At 30.5% G+C, this 17,751-nt stretch overlaps 1 protein-coding gene across 4 annotated transcripts in view; it reads right to left on the minus strand.

Moving 5' to 3' along the window:
* The window catches only part of LOC126750057 (transcriptional activator cubitus interruptus), a 176,682-nt gene that overhangs the window by 7,660 nt on the left and 151,271 nt on the right, over positions 1 to 17,751 (minus strand). For 3 of the 4 annotated variants that reach the window (XM_050459564.1, XM_050459558.1, XM_050459577.1), the window contains one exon: positions 6,635 to 6,756. In XM_050459564.1, coding sequence (XP_050315521.1) covers positions 6,635 to 6,756 — 122 coding nt within the window. Of the gene's footprint in view, positions 1 to 6,634; positions 6,757 to 17,531; positions 17,691 to 17,751 lie in introns of those variants that run through there. The other variant, XM_050459571.1, reaches the window with a different exon arrangement.

Raw genomic sequence — 17,751 nt, forward strand, 5'->3', positions numbered from 1 at the left:
GCCAACACAACTGAAGCGCACGTAAAACAAACAACTGCATCCAAACAAAACACAACACCATAAAATCCGAGCCATAAAACCGTACCATGCGTCTTAAATAAACGACTGGCTAAATACGACTACAGGAAGGGCAGTACCCATTATAGAAAAATCAGTGACGTGCTTGTAAAATCATTATTAAATTGTTAAAATATTTATTAAATGTAAAGGATTATTTTTAAGCATAAGTATTAAGAAAATTCTTTTAAAACCAACGTTAATTGGGTTTTCCTTCGTTATAATAATAGTAAAAATACAATAACATAGATTTATCTTAAATATAATAGAAAATATTTAAAAAGGGACAAAAAACAATTTTAAAAAAAATCGAAGTTGTTTTGAATGGCAAGAAAATAAAAAAAGCACTGTAATATAAATTAAACTGGATCCTCATAAAAATAAATATTTTACATTTACACTTTACAACTTACTGAATACAGTGAATACGTGCATAGTAACAATGATATACAATTTATTAAAGATTTATTTTTTCCTAAACACTTTCTCTTAAAGATTTTTTAATTCCCTAGAAATATAATTTAAAATAATATAAAGTATATAGAAATATAATACAAAAAGTGGCAATAAGATCGCGACTTGAATACTGACTAATTATTATCTTATGAAAGATTATCATTTGCGCATGTCTGCTATGTAAAACTACTCTGAAACCTCGAATTTATTTAGACCTCACCATTCCATAGACAAAACTTATACAAGACTTTTGCACATGTTGTATCTTTCTGTATCTAGTAAATTGAGGTAAGGTGAATAAGCTACTTCAAAAAAGGTAAAATATTTTAGTTTCTAAAGTATCAGTTAATGTTCTTTTTAAAGCCTCAAATCATTGTAAAAATAATATCACCTATAAAAATAAAAGAGCTTTAAGGTAGAATTAACTTTCTGTAGATATATTTTAACCCGTAATTTAAAGTGTATATAATAAATTAACTGTCGAAGTTAAGAAAACTCAATTCTTTCCAAGTCTATTGTACTATATTTTATGTTAGTTTCACTAAATATTATTAATTTTGATTAAACTGAACTTATAGGCAAAGTACCGCGGATTAAAAGTACAACTGAATTATTAAGATCCTTTCTCTATAACTTTTGTAGCTGTAGCAAAGCCGGATGGAATAAATCAGGATTTATATCAGGAGCATACTAGTGAGACTTACAGAAACTCAGCTATGAAGTAAGATTATTGGAATAAAAATTAAAGAGCAAAAGGCTTAACACTTGAGCTAACTTGTTTGTTTAGTCTACACTTTTTAGTCTCAACAAAAAAATTTGATCAAAAGAGTGTTATGCTTGTGAAAAAAATAGGTTCAAAAATTTAAAATCTTTTTTCTTTTTTAAATAATTTAGGTTCTGAATTTAGAGTATTTTTAATTTGCGCTAAATTGACTAAATTGCTAAGTGACTACATCATGTCGGTGCTTTGCCCCTCAATAATAGTAGAAATGTAAATATTTAAATACAATTTCTCTGGAGTTAGATTGGATGCGGACCGCAGTTTTCTTGTCCCTCTTCCACACGTTCATCGGATTTAAATCCTTTGGACTTTTACTTATGGGGACATATTATGAAGAGTTTAGTGTACACATAGAAATCACATACGAGGGCTGAACTTCTTCGTAAAATTAATCAATATCGCTAACGTCCTAAGTAATAATCACCATGTTATTAAAAAATCTATCTGCCACATCATTAAAAGGGATGCTTACAATGTCAAGGTCGACATATCTTGGCAAGGTAGAACATTTTCGATTCGAATTCATCTAAAGAAGACGTAGTGAAATTTTGTCCCTTACCTCGCAGGACACTTTGTATAGTACAAACTAGTAAAAAATAATAAATAGAGAAAAATATAATATTTTTCGAGATAAGAACGAGGTTCACATTTCCCGTATTATAGCTAAACATACCCTACTTTTTTAAAATAATATTGACCGACACTGCCATGTATTATATATGCCCTCTTGTTTGTTATAAAAAATATATAAATTTTATAGTTAAGCCTAAAATGTTTAACCTTTTTAAATTTAACACGAAAAAGTCCACGTAGTCCAGGTTATTATGGATTACACAAAGAAATTACAGTTTTGTTTTTAATAATTTGGGTGCTACATTTTTATCTATAATTAGTATTTAATTTTTATTTTATGTGATCTACATCTGAAATGATGGTTCAATAATATCAGTTCGCAATTGAGTTATAAACATTTATCTAACTTTAAAGTATATGGAGACTAAGATTTATATTTACACTAATACTACGATTATTAAATTAGAATCATCGAATAGATGAAATCTCAAGTAGCAAAAACTGATGAAACTGATGAAATGAATTTGGAAGAAATATAATTCTTAGCGTAACTTAATAACCTCAATCTTCTGACGCAATTATTATGACGGTTATAACAATTCGATTTTTTATTTATTTTGCTGACAAAATTTACTTGAAATAATATGTCTGTACTACTAAAAATTTAATAAAATTACTGCATGAAAGAAATGAGAACTACGTTTTCAACTTTATGAGAGAGAAATTATAATGATTTTAGCTGTAGAACTGTAGACAAACCAATTCTACAGGAGCCGCTCTTAAGAAAAGCTGATCCCTACGGATAAATAGGCTTCTATAAACAGATTTAGAGAAAATCGGTTTAATTCTAAATTTTAAACCGATTTTATTAACATTTATCTGCTTTGAACAGCCGCTGCAAAATATTTTGCATTATTTTCTTCGATCCTAATATTAAAGAAACATAAATGTCAAAATAATCAATAATTAGCTTTATCTTCAGCCATCCGACTTTATTGACATAAACTTCAGAACTTAAAAAAATAGACTTTTATTATTTACTATTATTTTATTTTTTGCAATTTTTTGGAAAAACCTGAAATTTATTTAACTTTTTAATTAAATTTATTTTATTTTTTTTAAGTATTTTAATTATTTAAAAACTTTGAATTATGAATATTTTTTTTGCTGCGCCACTGATGTCAAAATTACAAAACCAAAAAAAATCTAAAATCGTCAGAAACTAATAAAAACCATTCTTGCCTTATTGTGGTTCGCTTCTTGGACGCATCTGGATCTAAATGCGGACGGCGCAGTTATTTTTGACTCTCGTTAACGATGTTTTTCTTCATAATTTCAACTGGCAACAGACGTACAATCGACTCCCGTAATTTGTACAAGGCAAAAGGCATTACAGATTCATTAATTTGACTCGAGTTGTCTGTCTGACATGCAGAACATCATTTTTTATTTTTCGTTTTTGTGAGAATAAGTAGGTTAGACTTTTTTGGTAGTTATGAGAGTCTTAATTAAAGCTCTATTAACACACATTATAAAAAGGTTCTAAAGAGTTGAAATCATAAGATTTATTTGAACATTTTTATAGTAGTTTTTTATTCTAGACAATCCTTTATTAAGAATTCGTGTTCTTCATCGCATTATAGTATCATGTGCAGAAAGTGGCAAGTTACTTTATAAAAGGCCGAAATCGTTCGAATCAAAAATACTCCTCAGACTTCTCAGCGCTGAATCGTACTATAGCCGTCTTGCTCGCGTGCTCTTTAACCGTATATTTACCAAGGAACGTAATGATTTATTTTCGCATCGGAAATGTTTATTTTACCTTAGCACTTTATTTACAAACTGTCGCTTCGTTATCTGTTAATTTCTTTCTGGAGATGAAAGATTCCCTACCTCGTTATCGACTGTAATATTAACCCGCTTTTGAAACTGGTTATTTTTGTATTCGGTTTGGAGCGTACATATTTACGATATATTTCTTGTAGCTTCTTAAAATAATTTATTGTTGTATGGTTAGTAAATATTACCTAATAATAAAAAAAAGAAAATGGAGAAGTTATTAATAGAATGCCACTTTCTGCAACTACATAAACTAAAAGTTCAGAAAAAGCGTAATAGTAGTAAAGGATGTCTGACAACTAGGCCTATAAACTTTTCTTCGTTGATCCACACCTCAGATGACATCTTCCACTATTTGGCCCTGAATAAAATTATTGGTGCCATCACAATCTTTATATGTTTCCCTCTCTTTGAGATTTCTAAAATGGGATAAGTGGTCTGCTCTTCTGCAGTTGAAATATAGTAAACTATCTCTTCTATTAGTAAGTTAGATAGCTATCTGCTCCTAACTCTTTTTCAGCAGTTGTATTACTGTAAATCTATCATATTAACGCCATAATTTTCGTAACTCTTTATTTCCTTTAATGCTTTTTCAGTTCTGTATTAATCCCCATAACTCAACAGATTTAGTGAGACTAAGTCAGAGAGATTTTTCAGGACTTGCAAAGCCTAGTCTTTACAATTTACCCTAGAGAGGTGAGCTAAGATCTACGGTCAATTTTAGTCTCACTACTTGAGAAGTTATATAAAACATTAAAGCTTTCCCGCCTTCTGAATGAACAAGAAGTCACACAGCAAGTGAAATTATCGTTGCTTTCCTTAGAAGCTTTTCCTGCCAGGCTGGTATTCCTTATTTTCCTTAGTTAATGTCGAGTCTCTATATCTCTACATAGAAGTTTAAACATCTTTTTTATCAAACTATATGATTTTAAACATTTATTTTAATTTTACAAGTGTCATAACTAAGATGTATTTTGACTATTGCTTTAAGGCTGCTTATAATCAATATTATACTGATAAAAAAAGTATATGAACGACATGACTCCTATCAACTAATATATTTATGTATATTTAGGATTCACCAGCAAGAATTATACTAAATTAAAACAAACGAAAAAATAAATAAAGAGTTTTTAGAAGTAGTTAGATACATCTGGTTCTTGATAATTAAATGAAATATGAATTTCAAGTAGAGATAAGACTAAAATATAAATATGAATATTTTACTTCTATCTCGGATGTTATGATTTGATGAACAGCAGATAATCAAAAAACAAGGTTATACTAAGGAGATATACAGGGTGTTTTAGACCTATGGGATCAAACTTCTAGAGGTTAGTGCAATAGTAGAAAACATTTGAGTATAGGGACCCATATCCGGAAAAATCGATAAACTGCTTAAATAGGATTTAATGCATTGAATTTTTGCTATTTGTACATGATATCATCATAATAATTGTGTCTAATAAGTAAATAAAATCTAATATCTTCCTTCAACCTGAATACACCGATTTAAACATCGCACATGATTGGTGGACTTGACTAAGAATTTGATACTTGTTTTGAATGATTTCAAATGCTGCTATAATTCGTCCAATTAAGTCTCGTTCTGTTTTTACTGAAGTTTCGTAGACCAAAGACTTTACATATGTCCACAGGAAAAAAATCTAGCGACGTTAAATCGTGTAATCTAGGAGGCCAAGAAACTGCTTCACTGTTATCGTGATAAGATAACACACAAGCGCCAATAAATTGTTTACAATCATCAGCTATAAAATTTTGAAATATTGACATTGTCCTTTTGAACAATTATTATGATTATATCATATACAAAAAGGTCAAAATTAAATGCATTAAATCCCTCAGCAATTCATCGTCTTTGTAAATTGTAACGCGTCTTAGGACCGTAGTGACTCTTTTCCGGACATGGGTGTCTATACTCAAATATTTCATATTGTTGCTCTGAATAACCCCTAGAATTTTGATCCCATAGTTCCGAAACATTCTGTGTACTTTGACAGTCAAGCTGTTCTTAGAACATATCAAGAAAGGAATAAAAGTAAATGGTGGAAATAAGTCTACTAACTAAATAGAATAAGAAGAAAATTACCTAGGTGCGAAATAACGGGATGTGACGAAAAATAATGGATTAGAATTATTTAGAAAGTTAAGCCAAAAAGAATGCACTAAAAGTAAGGCAGTTTAAAAATTTGGTATTCCAATAATTCTGCTAGTATTTATACTTTATAGGTATCAGGGCCAGATGATATTATTCTAACTAAGACATAAAGGCATAATGGCTTAGTTAACGTTCAGACTATCCTGTTAGCAGCAGTCTGCAAATATGGGCAATATTTTATGTCTTTTAGGATATAAGATCCTGCGTCTAAGAACTTTCTTCCCATAATATTGTGGGTTCGGTCCATATATCGATATGTGTTTTTCAGTAATTTCTAATTTAGAAACTCTAATCAATGTTAATTTTAGAGGTGCGTATAAACCCATTTAGAAACATTTGTTACATATTGTTTCTAGTTTACAAGTAAATCTGGCATTGTTTTGGATTAAACGAAAAACAAATAATAATATATTATTTTTTAGGTGGTTGTTGTTATGTTTTAGTGTGCAACATAAAAACTGTTGCATACTAAACTTAATATAGTATTCCGAGACTTAAAGATTTTACTTTCAAAGTTTTACTTCCTGGTATTTTATATAATTTTTCTCCGAAATATCTTTTATACAGGGAACCAGAAGTAGCCTTCTTGAATGTCCTGCTTCTTTTTGACTTAAATTTTGGATCATTGGACAATTTTTAAATACAAGTGTTTTAGGTAAGTAACGGCTTTGGTTTAACTTTGCTAGTTTCTTCTATTACTCATTAGTAATTTTCAATACAAAACTACTTAATAATTTAAATAAACTTACTATGAATAGAATTAGCAGTGGAATGTTGCAAAGAGTAAAGATACTCCATATGAGGGGGCAGTCTGTAAGCAGGGTGCAACTCCCTACTAAGTAGTATGCTACTTCCTGGACTCGCACCAACACTGAAACAATAAAAAAATATATATTTTAAAAAGTATATACAATAATTTTGTTAATGCAATAGTTTTATATTGAGAAATATTAAATATTTTACTAAAACCTAATCAGGATAGGTTTATAGAGCCAAGGGACGATAGCCAAGAGTCAACGGACATAAAGCGGATACTTAACGCTATGTTAATTCTTTTGTTTAAAAAAAGCGGAGGTGTTAAAATGCCTCTAATTAAAGCCAGTCGTGTGTCAGTTAAGTCCGATTCATTAGCGTGAGCAACAGTGGGTTGGTTTGTCTTTATTTGCATCTAACAAGCCCCTCCGGGAAAATAAAGGAGCGAGTCGTTTTTTTAGACGGTTATAAAATAATTGGGTTGTGTACTGTTTTAAAATTATCTAAGAATTGCCATGATATATCCAATTTTTATCATAAATATTTCTTCCATAAGTGATTTGGTGTCATAGCAACTCATAGGTAAAATATATTTAGTGAGTCCACCAACACAGAGAAGTTATTCGCCTTAAGCATAATATTTAAAACATTAAATCTGCTGCAAAACTTTTATGTTTTCCTTATTAAGCAAAATATGAAAAAATGCAAAAAATTAGGTTTTGTCGATATTAATATTCATCATATTAATCCGTGCATTATAAGAAACGTGTGCATAATTCAAAATTCGTAAAACCGCTCCTTTTACTTAATGCGGTTCGGACAACAGACTTCTCTATTCGTATAGAATTATTTTGTTTGTTCCACATTTGTTGGAAAAAATCTATTTTATAATATTGTTTGTACCGACTTTAACAACCGCAAATACAACAGCTGTTCTCTATCATTCGAATTATCTCGTCTGTCGCCTGGACCCAAAATTGACAAGGATGGAGAGAGCAGTGGCCACACCTTGTGACATATCGGAACTCATGTTAAAAGTTGGAGAATGTTCAGGAACAGAGGATTACCTTATATAGGAAGAGACCTCGACGCTAGGAGAATATGAGACCAGTCCAAGTCTGATTATTGGGGTAACTTTTAAATCGAAATAAATATTACGAAATATATTCAGTGCAAATAAATGATTCTGGGAGTCTTCAGTCATTGTCTCTAGTTTGTACGATGTGCAATAATTATGTTATAAGTGTGTATTAAATCAATTTTTGAGTATTGTATGTTTTAATTCGCGCCTACATAAATAGTAAAAATGCTAGAATATTCACGATATAATTATCTTCATATTTTTACTTTTGACTTATTTATATACCTGATTGGTAATAGACTTCCAAAAAAAATCAGCTGTATATCCTTATAACTGCATTCTTTTCAAAAGTATGCTTAAATGGCTTTTTGTTCATTGTTTGGTCCAAATAGGGAAAGGATAGTTTGTCATTCAGCAACAAACTATAATTTTACCAAAACTTGTAAATAAATCACATTAAGCCGCGCCATATCAGCTGGTGTGCATTTAAAAGACCCACCGAATCGCATTAAGCGACCGAGCGGCGGTCATTCTCACGATTAAGTCGATACGCAATGCAAATGCGCCCAAGTAAAATAGAGCTGATCCGTCCCGTGGGCGCTATGAACGTGCTGTGATCCTAATTAGGGAGAATTCGCAGGACAATGTAACAGTCATGATCTATAAAAGGCTTAACTTGTGATAGCTTAAGCTATTTGACTGATATTTGGAAGTTAGTGCATTTCTAAGGTAAAAACTTCTAAGGAATAATGAGTGTGAAATGGAATTGACCCCTAATGAGTCTTGAAGAAACAACTTGGTCTTCAATTTGGCAGGTTAACTAAAGAATTGTTTATTTAACAAAAAAATATAAAAACAACAAACAAGCTACACTACGTATCTTCTTATGACCAGTATTCTTCGGTAATAGGGCTGTAGTTTCAAAGCATTTTATTTGGTAACAGTTTTATTTAATGAAAATAACAAATATGCCTAATCCCAATGTAATGATTCCATAAACGTTAAAAATGGTGCGAATCATCAATGCGAAAATTCCTGTGGTCATGTTCTCTAATCGAGCGATCGTCGCGGGATTTTACATATTCATGATGTTTCCAACATGGTACTCTCTCGATCGCGAATGGGTTCGTAAATTTTAAGCGCTGCTTTTTGTCCACCCATAAAAGCGTTCCCGATTCACTTTTAGATTAGATGGACACTACTCGTCGAAATGCACTCAGAATCTCCCACCAAGCCCAAGTTTTTTATTCTCAATTAAGCAAATAGATATCTATTTTTATAAAATATATAGAACTTCAGCAGCAGGAAGAAGTTAATCAACTGGACAAGATAAAATGCTGATGTTGCAGTATTATAATATTTCCGAAGCTTTAAAATAACGTAATTAAGCTGCACAATCTAACATCGTAACCAAAGAAAAAAACCGTACTAAAGCATCATTGGCAATTTCATTTCGTCATCCCGTTCGGTCGGAAATTCAAATTATTTACGAGAGATTAGGATAATGAAGTCATTAAGAGTGGCTTGCATTGGCCGATTGGTCTCGGTCGTTCGTTCCAGCGGGCCTCGGGCGATTCTTGAAAATTACTTTTTTAACCCGACCCCTCAAGAAACTTTATATACGCCGATCTACTGCCTGCTTTGTTTTCTTTGAGAGTGGTACTGGCGCGATTTACGAAGCTTTAATGCGCACGGCCGTTTGCTTAATGTGAGAAACTGCGGGTACTCCGTAGTTTGTTAGTATAGAGTATAAAATCGATTATAGTATATTTAGTCTTTGGTGTTTAAATTAAGCTTTGTTTTGTAACTTTTTGCAAGTAATATTAAGACCAATCCAGTTCTATTCAGCAGAAAAAAGAGACTCTAACCATATAAGATCAGATTGTTTGTTATTAAAAACTATTAAATAAATTTAACATAGGTAGTTTGAAAAATTCGATAAAGAACTAGAATCCCAACTCTAATTCGCCTATTTGCGTATAGTAAAATACACTCTTTCACGCTTGTTTGCCGATATTTCTCTAGTACTTAGTCAATATTTCCTAAACTTTTAAATAATTAATATTGACAAACGTGTAATTTTCTGAAATAATGGGAAAAGATAGTTCTTCCAAATGGAGGTAATTATTAATCCATAAAAGAATATTAAAAAAATTATTCATATTTCCAAAGAGAGCAAAAACTTGATGATGATAAATAAAAAAAATCATGTTTGCTACCTCTGTAATGCCATTGGGTGACTACATATTATTTTTAAAAAGTAGATGTTGATCTGATTTCTCATTAGGTGAAATATGCCATCAGAAACATCAAAATCATAATAACAAAAATTATTTAAGACAGATATGTGTTTTTTCTTTAGAAATTAGTTGGTAAGACCTGTACGCAAGATAATTAAAAAGAATCCTTTAATTAATTTATTTATTTATTTAATCAATACATGTGATCAACTCCATTACAAAAAATATAAATATTTCTGAAAAAAAAAAGCTAGACTATCTAATCACTAATTATTAATTAACAATAATTATCAGACTTAATTTTAATGATAAGGATAATTAAACTGATTTACAAGTAGTAATAATAATCTCTCAAAATGTGAACAATTGACAATGCAAAATTAGCTAAGAAAAAACAAAATATATTATTATTAATAACAATGATCAAATGTACTTCAAGTTATTAAAAATTATTAAAAAAAATCCTACAAATTCTTAATAAGACCTTTAAAATGCAATAAGAAAATAATCGATTTATCCTCAGATTACAGTGTGAAATATTATATGAAATTTTATTAAGTAGTTCGGGACAAGTCACAAGGCAATTTAAAAATAAACATTAAATCGGTCTCAGTGCGTCTCTTAAGAAAACTTCGCATATTCAGCAAGTTCATTGCTTCATCATAACAATGGTCATTAGAAACTGGAATGTGAAGTTTATAAAGTCAGAATCGTAAAATGTATTTTAAACTCTCTCCAGTGCCATACAATTATTCATGTAAAGAGGATACCAAATTATTGATCCATACTCCAACAAAGAGACAACAAGTAATATTTTCAACCTTTTGCATGTTTTCGACCGAGTTTTTTACAATTGTGCAGGGCAAAACCAAGGACCTTAGATTCTTTAGTTATAATAGTGTTAACATGGGTATTAAAATTCAATTGTTCATAAAAAAAAATACCAAGGTCCTTTACTACTTCAGTCTACCTAAGATTAACATTATCATATTTGTTTCTTTTGTAGAAATTAATGTGACTGCATTTACCCATATTCAAAGCCAAACTATTACCAACACACCATTCTATATACAATCTATTCAGATCATCTTGCAAAAGAACCATGTCTTGTTCTGAACATGACAGATAAAACCCTATAAAAGTTTAAATCGTCGGCAAACAACAAAATATTACTATTTTCAAAGCAAACCAAAATATCATTGATGAAAATATTAAACAATAGAGGAGAACAATAACCACCCTATGGAGCCCCAGAGGTCACACTGATAAGGTGTGACCTAGCATCACCCATTTGTACCTGCTGAAATCTGTCAGAAAGAAAACTTGCAAGCCAGGCCACCAAACAATCTGAAAAGCTCTATAATAAAGTCTCAATTTTTCTAGTAATAAGCTATGGTTGATACTGTCAAATACCTTGGAAAAGTCTGTATATATTACACCAATTTGTTCACCCCTCTCCAAAGCTTTAATGCGCACGAGCCCCTGATACAACAACAAGTTTGTAATTGCGGACTTGCCACGACTGAAGCCAAGTTTTAGAATGGCAGACTGTATGCACACGTCCTATAAGCAGTTAAAATAAATAACTTAACTTTGAAAACACCCTGTATGGTAACGAACTATAATAATATATCTTTTAGTTAGTAAACAAGTGGAACTAATGAAACAAATATAGGTGATTTCGTAAAATTTTAATTTTTTTTAAGACTTTTATTAGCAATTTTAATATAATTTATAAACTGCTCAACAATCGAAGTGGATATTATAAAAATCTGAAATTTTAGTTTGCCAATGATTTACAATAAAACAAAATTAAATGTAATAAATAAATCTCTATCAAGTTCACTCATAATAGCCCCAAGAAAAATTAAATAAACAGATATCTCCTAAAAAATTTAAATTTTTAACACACAACAGGAAAAATTAAAATAAAATTACACCCTGTAAAGCATGCCCCAAAGTCCTGTCATGAAAATTAATACCTCGTAGATCTATCCCTGGCTCGTCTTAGTGCTGTCACCCTGTTTGGTATAGTTCTTATTAAGTTATTAATGTAGTGTTGAGGAATGTTTTGCCATATTTCCAGTAATTGATTGGCTAGTTGTTCTAAGGTTAGAGGTGGCTGTTCGAGCTAGTTCAATCTTCGAGACATTTCGGCCCATACATGTTTAATGCAATTCATGTCGGGTGAATGTGGTGGCCAGTCCATTCTGGTAATGCCATAAAATTCAATGCGATCATACTTCTTGACACTTGATTGACACTTCTCGCACGGTGCGGGCGCGCATTATCATCGATTAAAACGAATTCTTCGCCTATTGCACCAAGAAATAGTACAATTATGTTCTCTATAATAATGTTTCTATATCGTATAGCGTTCATTGTTTCATTTCTTAAGACCACTAAATCGGTGCGGCCATCGAAACATATGCCTCCCCAAACGCAAACTGAACCGCCACCAAAAAGGGTAGTGAGCGCCATCAAATTTTCATGGTATCGCTGTCCCCTTTCCCTCCATACCGACCATCACACATATATAGCCGAAATCTGGACTCATCCGTAAACATACAAGACCTCCAGTTTTGAAAATTCCAATTACTGTGTTCTATTGCCGACCGATTTCTGCATGCACGATGTTCCCCCGTCAATCGTGGATGTGTGGCACGTCGTCTGGCTCTTAAATTGGACGCATGTAATCTTCTTCTAACAGTCTGATTAGAAATTACCCTCCAAATAGCATGCCTTAAGTAGCTGTTAATTCTCGAAGCCGTAAATGTTCGGTTTCTTCTTGCGGTTACTGTTATATAGCGGTCTTGAGCATGAGTTGTAGCACGTTCTCGGCCTCCACCATGCCTGTAAGCTGCAGACCCAGTCTCTACATATCGATTCCATGCACGACTCGCGACACTTTGGGACACATTTAGCCAGTTAGCAACTTCTTTTTGAGTTAGGCCCTCCTGTACTAATTAGTACCAACGTACTAATTGCTCGAGTTGCACTGTTTCTAACCATCGTAGAACCATTATTTTTAAGAAAGTAAAGAGATTCATTAGTAACAATGAGAATAATAAAGTCTCTACAAGCACTTTTATGTGACTAAATTGTTAGGATTTTGAAACCGAATTCTTTAAAAGAGATAAGAATGTATGAAAAAAAAAGGAAAAAATGACAAACAATATTTGCTATCAACAGGATTAAATAGCATAAAACGCAACTTGATGAATTTTATTTTTTTAGGCAAATTTCGGTAATATATAAAATATCCAGTTCGATTGTTAAGCAGCTTATTATCTTAACTTCTTTATAACTTTATCTTATTATCTTTAGCTAATACACTAAATATCACTGTTGGCACTTAGTTTTTCTTACAAAATATTTAGGAAAACAAAACTTTATCATCTAAGGAGTTGGCTTTATTTTTTACAAAACTTTATTTCTCTATTGTGATATGGCATGCGATTTTAAGCTTTTCTTGTAAATTTGATATACATGTGGAAGAAAAGCATAAATACAACGTGGGACTTAACTGAATAAAATGAAAAAAAATCTAGAAAGGAAATTTAAAACAACAGTTACATCCACCATGTTTTCCACCTAATAAATTATAATAAATAATTTATAAACAAGACTTATTTGACTTTGGCAAGCAAGCTTTCATTTACTAAAATCAAATCAGTTGTTTAGAACTACAGTAATTTTATTGATAGTTATTTTATTCAATAACTTTCTTTTACTTCTAAATATCTTAATACGGTACTAAACCTGGACTTTTTAAACATATCAACAACAGTTAATTTACCACAACAAATCAGAATTTTAATTACGCACCCTAGTGATAAAATATAGAACTTAGTTTTATAGAACTAACTTTATAGAAAAATAATTTTTAGATTATACTGCAACAGAGTAGGAATTATAATTAATTTCATCTCAGTATTACAGTTTGCACTATTGATTGGTCGCCAAAAGCTTTTATATCTACAGAATACTACATTTCTTATATAGCGATCTAAATATACAAATAAATAAAAGTTAATTAAGGAATAAATCTATTATCAGAAACATATGACATGCCTAGATATCAAATAAAGACAAAAATTATTGATCTAGTTGAATAAATTTACCATTACAGAATTAAAGTAAATTTAAATTAAGAGATTTTTTAAATATAATTCAAATCTAAGTTTATGACTTGTTACGCTACTGATATAAAAAGGCTTAAAAAAACGTTTTGTTAAGACTCCGCATGTTAATTTCAGAGTTGAATAGGCCGAGGACCAAAAGCTAGCGAGTGAAAAGGAAATATGGACGTGCCACAAAGTACAGCCTCGCCGTATAGCTTAATTTTTAGTAATTTATACTACTTGTGTGTGTGAGTGCATATATATGAGAGACACAATTTATGTGCCTCTTTCTTATTCTGATTAAGCAATTAATTTTATTTTAAAGCGTTATCTTTGGTCGCGACGAGACTGGCCCCAAGTGACCTTTTCTAACAAGAGGAATTTATTGTTAAATCTCGTTTTGGAGTATTTTGTTGATTTGTAATTCATTATTTCTTTTACCGTCTTTAATAAAGAAATTTTTAATTTTATTGTTTCTTTTATTTTAATAATTTATCTAAATTAAATTTTCTTTCAAATAATATTTGTATATTGCAAGAGAAAGAAATGTAAATGAAGCAAATATACACTAAGCTCAAGAAGACTCCCTAGTGTTCTTAACTAAGTGATTCAGAACCCTTTTAAGAATAAAATTACTGAAAATATCGTAAAAACCAGGGGCGCATTTCAGTTAAAAACTACGGTACCATAATAGAATTAGATACTACTATAAGAGAAAATACATATTAAATAAAATAAATAGAAAATACATACATATTATATTTATGTACGGTGTAGATTATATTATTTGTTTTGATTTAAATAATTGAAGAAAAACAATGTCCTAATTTTTAGCATCAAAACTAATATTATGTCAAATTTCAAAACTTCTTCAGACCAACCGGTTGGATAAGTTTAGTTTTTTTTGATATTTTATAATTGTTAATCATTATTATTGTGAAAATTTTTTATATTTAGATGACTAAGGAAAATCTTTAGTAATAATTTATCCTTATTTTGCATAGTAATTGAACCTATAAGTTTTAATGACATTTTTCTAATTTCATTTGCTCATATAATTTGGCAAAAATTTTATAAAATTGGTTTTAAGTAGTATCGACCACTAGTGACAGGTTTTACATATTTTGACTTTTTGGGTTTTTTTTTTTTAAATTTTTTAATAACTTAAGATTTATCAAAAGGTTTCTTGGGCTACTTTTCATAGGAAATTAAAAAAATACACTTGTTCTCATTTAGTAGATTTTTACAGATACGAGCTAGTAATCTCAAAAATTTTTATCAAAATGAAGAAAGATTAATTGCTTTTCATAAAGTTCGTTTAATGTTCGGTCGAAATAATGTTCCTAATTCATCTGCTGTGAAAAGAATAATAAAAAAAATGTAAAGTACTGCTTTGGTTAGTGATATGAAACTCACGATACGAGTAAAGCATCATGGCAGTTTGCGAGAGTGTGAGTGAGAAAGGCCAGATATATCAATTAGTCACCGGATACAAGAAATGGATATTATAACAGAAATTTTTTAGCAAATTCTCACTAAAGATTTATAGCTGCATGCCTACAAAATTAAACTGACTGAATAACTTCTACCAGCAGAGCATGAACAGTGATGAAAATTTACTAATTGGATCATGGGGCAATCTGCTTATTTTGCAAAGAAAAACATTTTCATTAATAAGGGCCATTTTCACCTTAATGGCTTTGTTAATAGCCAAAACTGTCAGCATTTGGGGCTTAGATTCAACGAATAATTCATCAGAAAGTAATGCATCCATAATGTATCACTGTATGGTGTGTTTTATGGCGTGGAGAAATTGGTGAGGTTTTTCTCCAAAACCGAAGTTGGTAATGCAGTAATGGTGAAGGGCGAAAGCTATTGTGCTATGATAAAAAAGTTTTTTGTGACAAACCTACTGATTTTGACGACATGTGGTTTCAGCAGGACAATGCCACATATCATACAGTCCGTGAAACGTTAACAATCTTGCCCGGTTTGCTCCTGGTCGCGTCATTTCCCGATTTGGTGACCAGAATTGGCCGCCACGCACTTACAATTTAACGCTTTTAGACTTTATCCTGGCTATGGAGTTATCTAAAATCGCAGATTTATGCTAATAAGCCTGCAACTATCCAAGCATTAAAATACGAAAATAGACCTGTATCAATGAAGTACCGCCACATGCATAATAATACTAGTATGTACTAATGTTATTGAAAATTTCGTCATCTATATGGAAAAATCTTGTATAAAATTGTAGCAAAGAATGATGTGTTTTTGGTTGTTATAATAATTTTAATTTATCTAGTTCTATCAAAGAAGTTTTTCCAGAGATCCTTTTCTTATAATTCTGTAAAGCAACTAATTTAATTTCATATAATTTCTTCAAGATAAGGTTTTAATACATAATACAATATACATACACAATATAATTTCTTACTTATTTATCTATTAACTTAATTATTTAATTAGTGATTTTAGTTCCTTCACTTTAAGTAACTATATGAGCTAGACAAGCGCCAAACTATGGCCTTTAAGTTAGTTTAAGAACATCTATGGTATATATTTTTTTTAATTACCCAGATAACCTAAGAGATATTTAAATTAACTAAGGAACTAATATAAATGCCTGGCTATATAAAGGAAATTTATTGAAAGTAAGCTAAGAAGAATCAATATATCGACAGGAATCGGAATCGGATAAAGAGTATTTATTATTTTCGAAAATATTAAGAAGTATATTAAAATATATATAGTAAAATTTTGTTCTTTACTTATCAGATAATAAATATTTTCTTATTGATTAACGTATATTTTCATAAGCTGTATGTTTTTGACTGGTTTCATATAAAAATATTTTCAGTTTTTTTTTAAATATTGTTTTTAATAATATGGAGATAATTTTCGTTAATAAGTTAAATTTCGATTTTCTTTTCAAGAACTAAATAATTTGTTAAGATTTTAGTATCACAAATACTTAGAATCATATTAAAGGCATCATATGTATTTAAATTATGCCGTATTTTAAGAAAGCGTGAGTTTACACAATTTTCATCATTAACCTAATACCTGTTTAAGTTTTGCTAAAATTTAACAAAGTGTAAATTATTCTTTCAAAAAATGCAGTTAACAAGTATGTCATCGAATTTAGAATTTCTTAATGCATTTTACCTTTTTTCTTAATCTGCTAAATTGCTTCTTCTTAATCTTGGTATGAAATATAAACGATTTCTCGGGCTCTTCGCTTCTGCACAAGATAGCACCATCAAATAAAAGATAAATAATAATGTTTTCATTTTAATTTTTTTAGCACCCCAATTTAAAAGTGTTGCAAAGGAGTTGAGAAAGGTTTTCAATAGACAATGCATACCATTCTATAAAGTCATGAAATAGTGGCTTTTTTTACCTATTAAATTTTTCCAAACATACTAGACATGCTTGATAAATTTACCTGTTTATAGTATTCATATTAATGTTATTCATATTTAAATCTCCATGTCCTGGATGATGCCCATAGGGCGGAAAATAAATCCCATGTACCATCTTTTTTGATTAATCACTTATACACAGCACAAGTTTTAGCTTAATATCATATTGCACCCACACTGCACTCTAAACTACCTACAACACTAAATCACAGCTAGGTCACAAATGGCCCAAAAAAATCTGGC

This window comes from Anthonomus grandis, chromosome 1 (assembly GCF_022605725.1).
Source record: "Anthonomus grandis grandis chromosome 1, icAntGran1.3, whole genome shotgun sequence".
Lineage (NCBI taxonomy): Eukaryota > Metazoa > Arthropoda > Insecta > Coleoptera > Curculionidae > Anthonomus > Anthonomus grandis.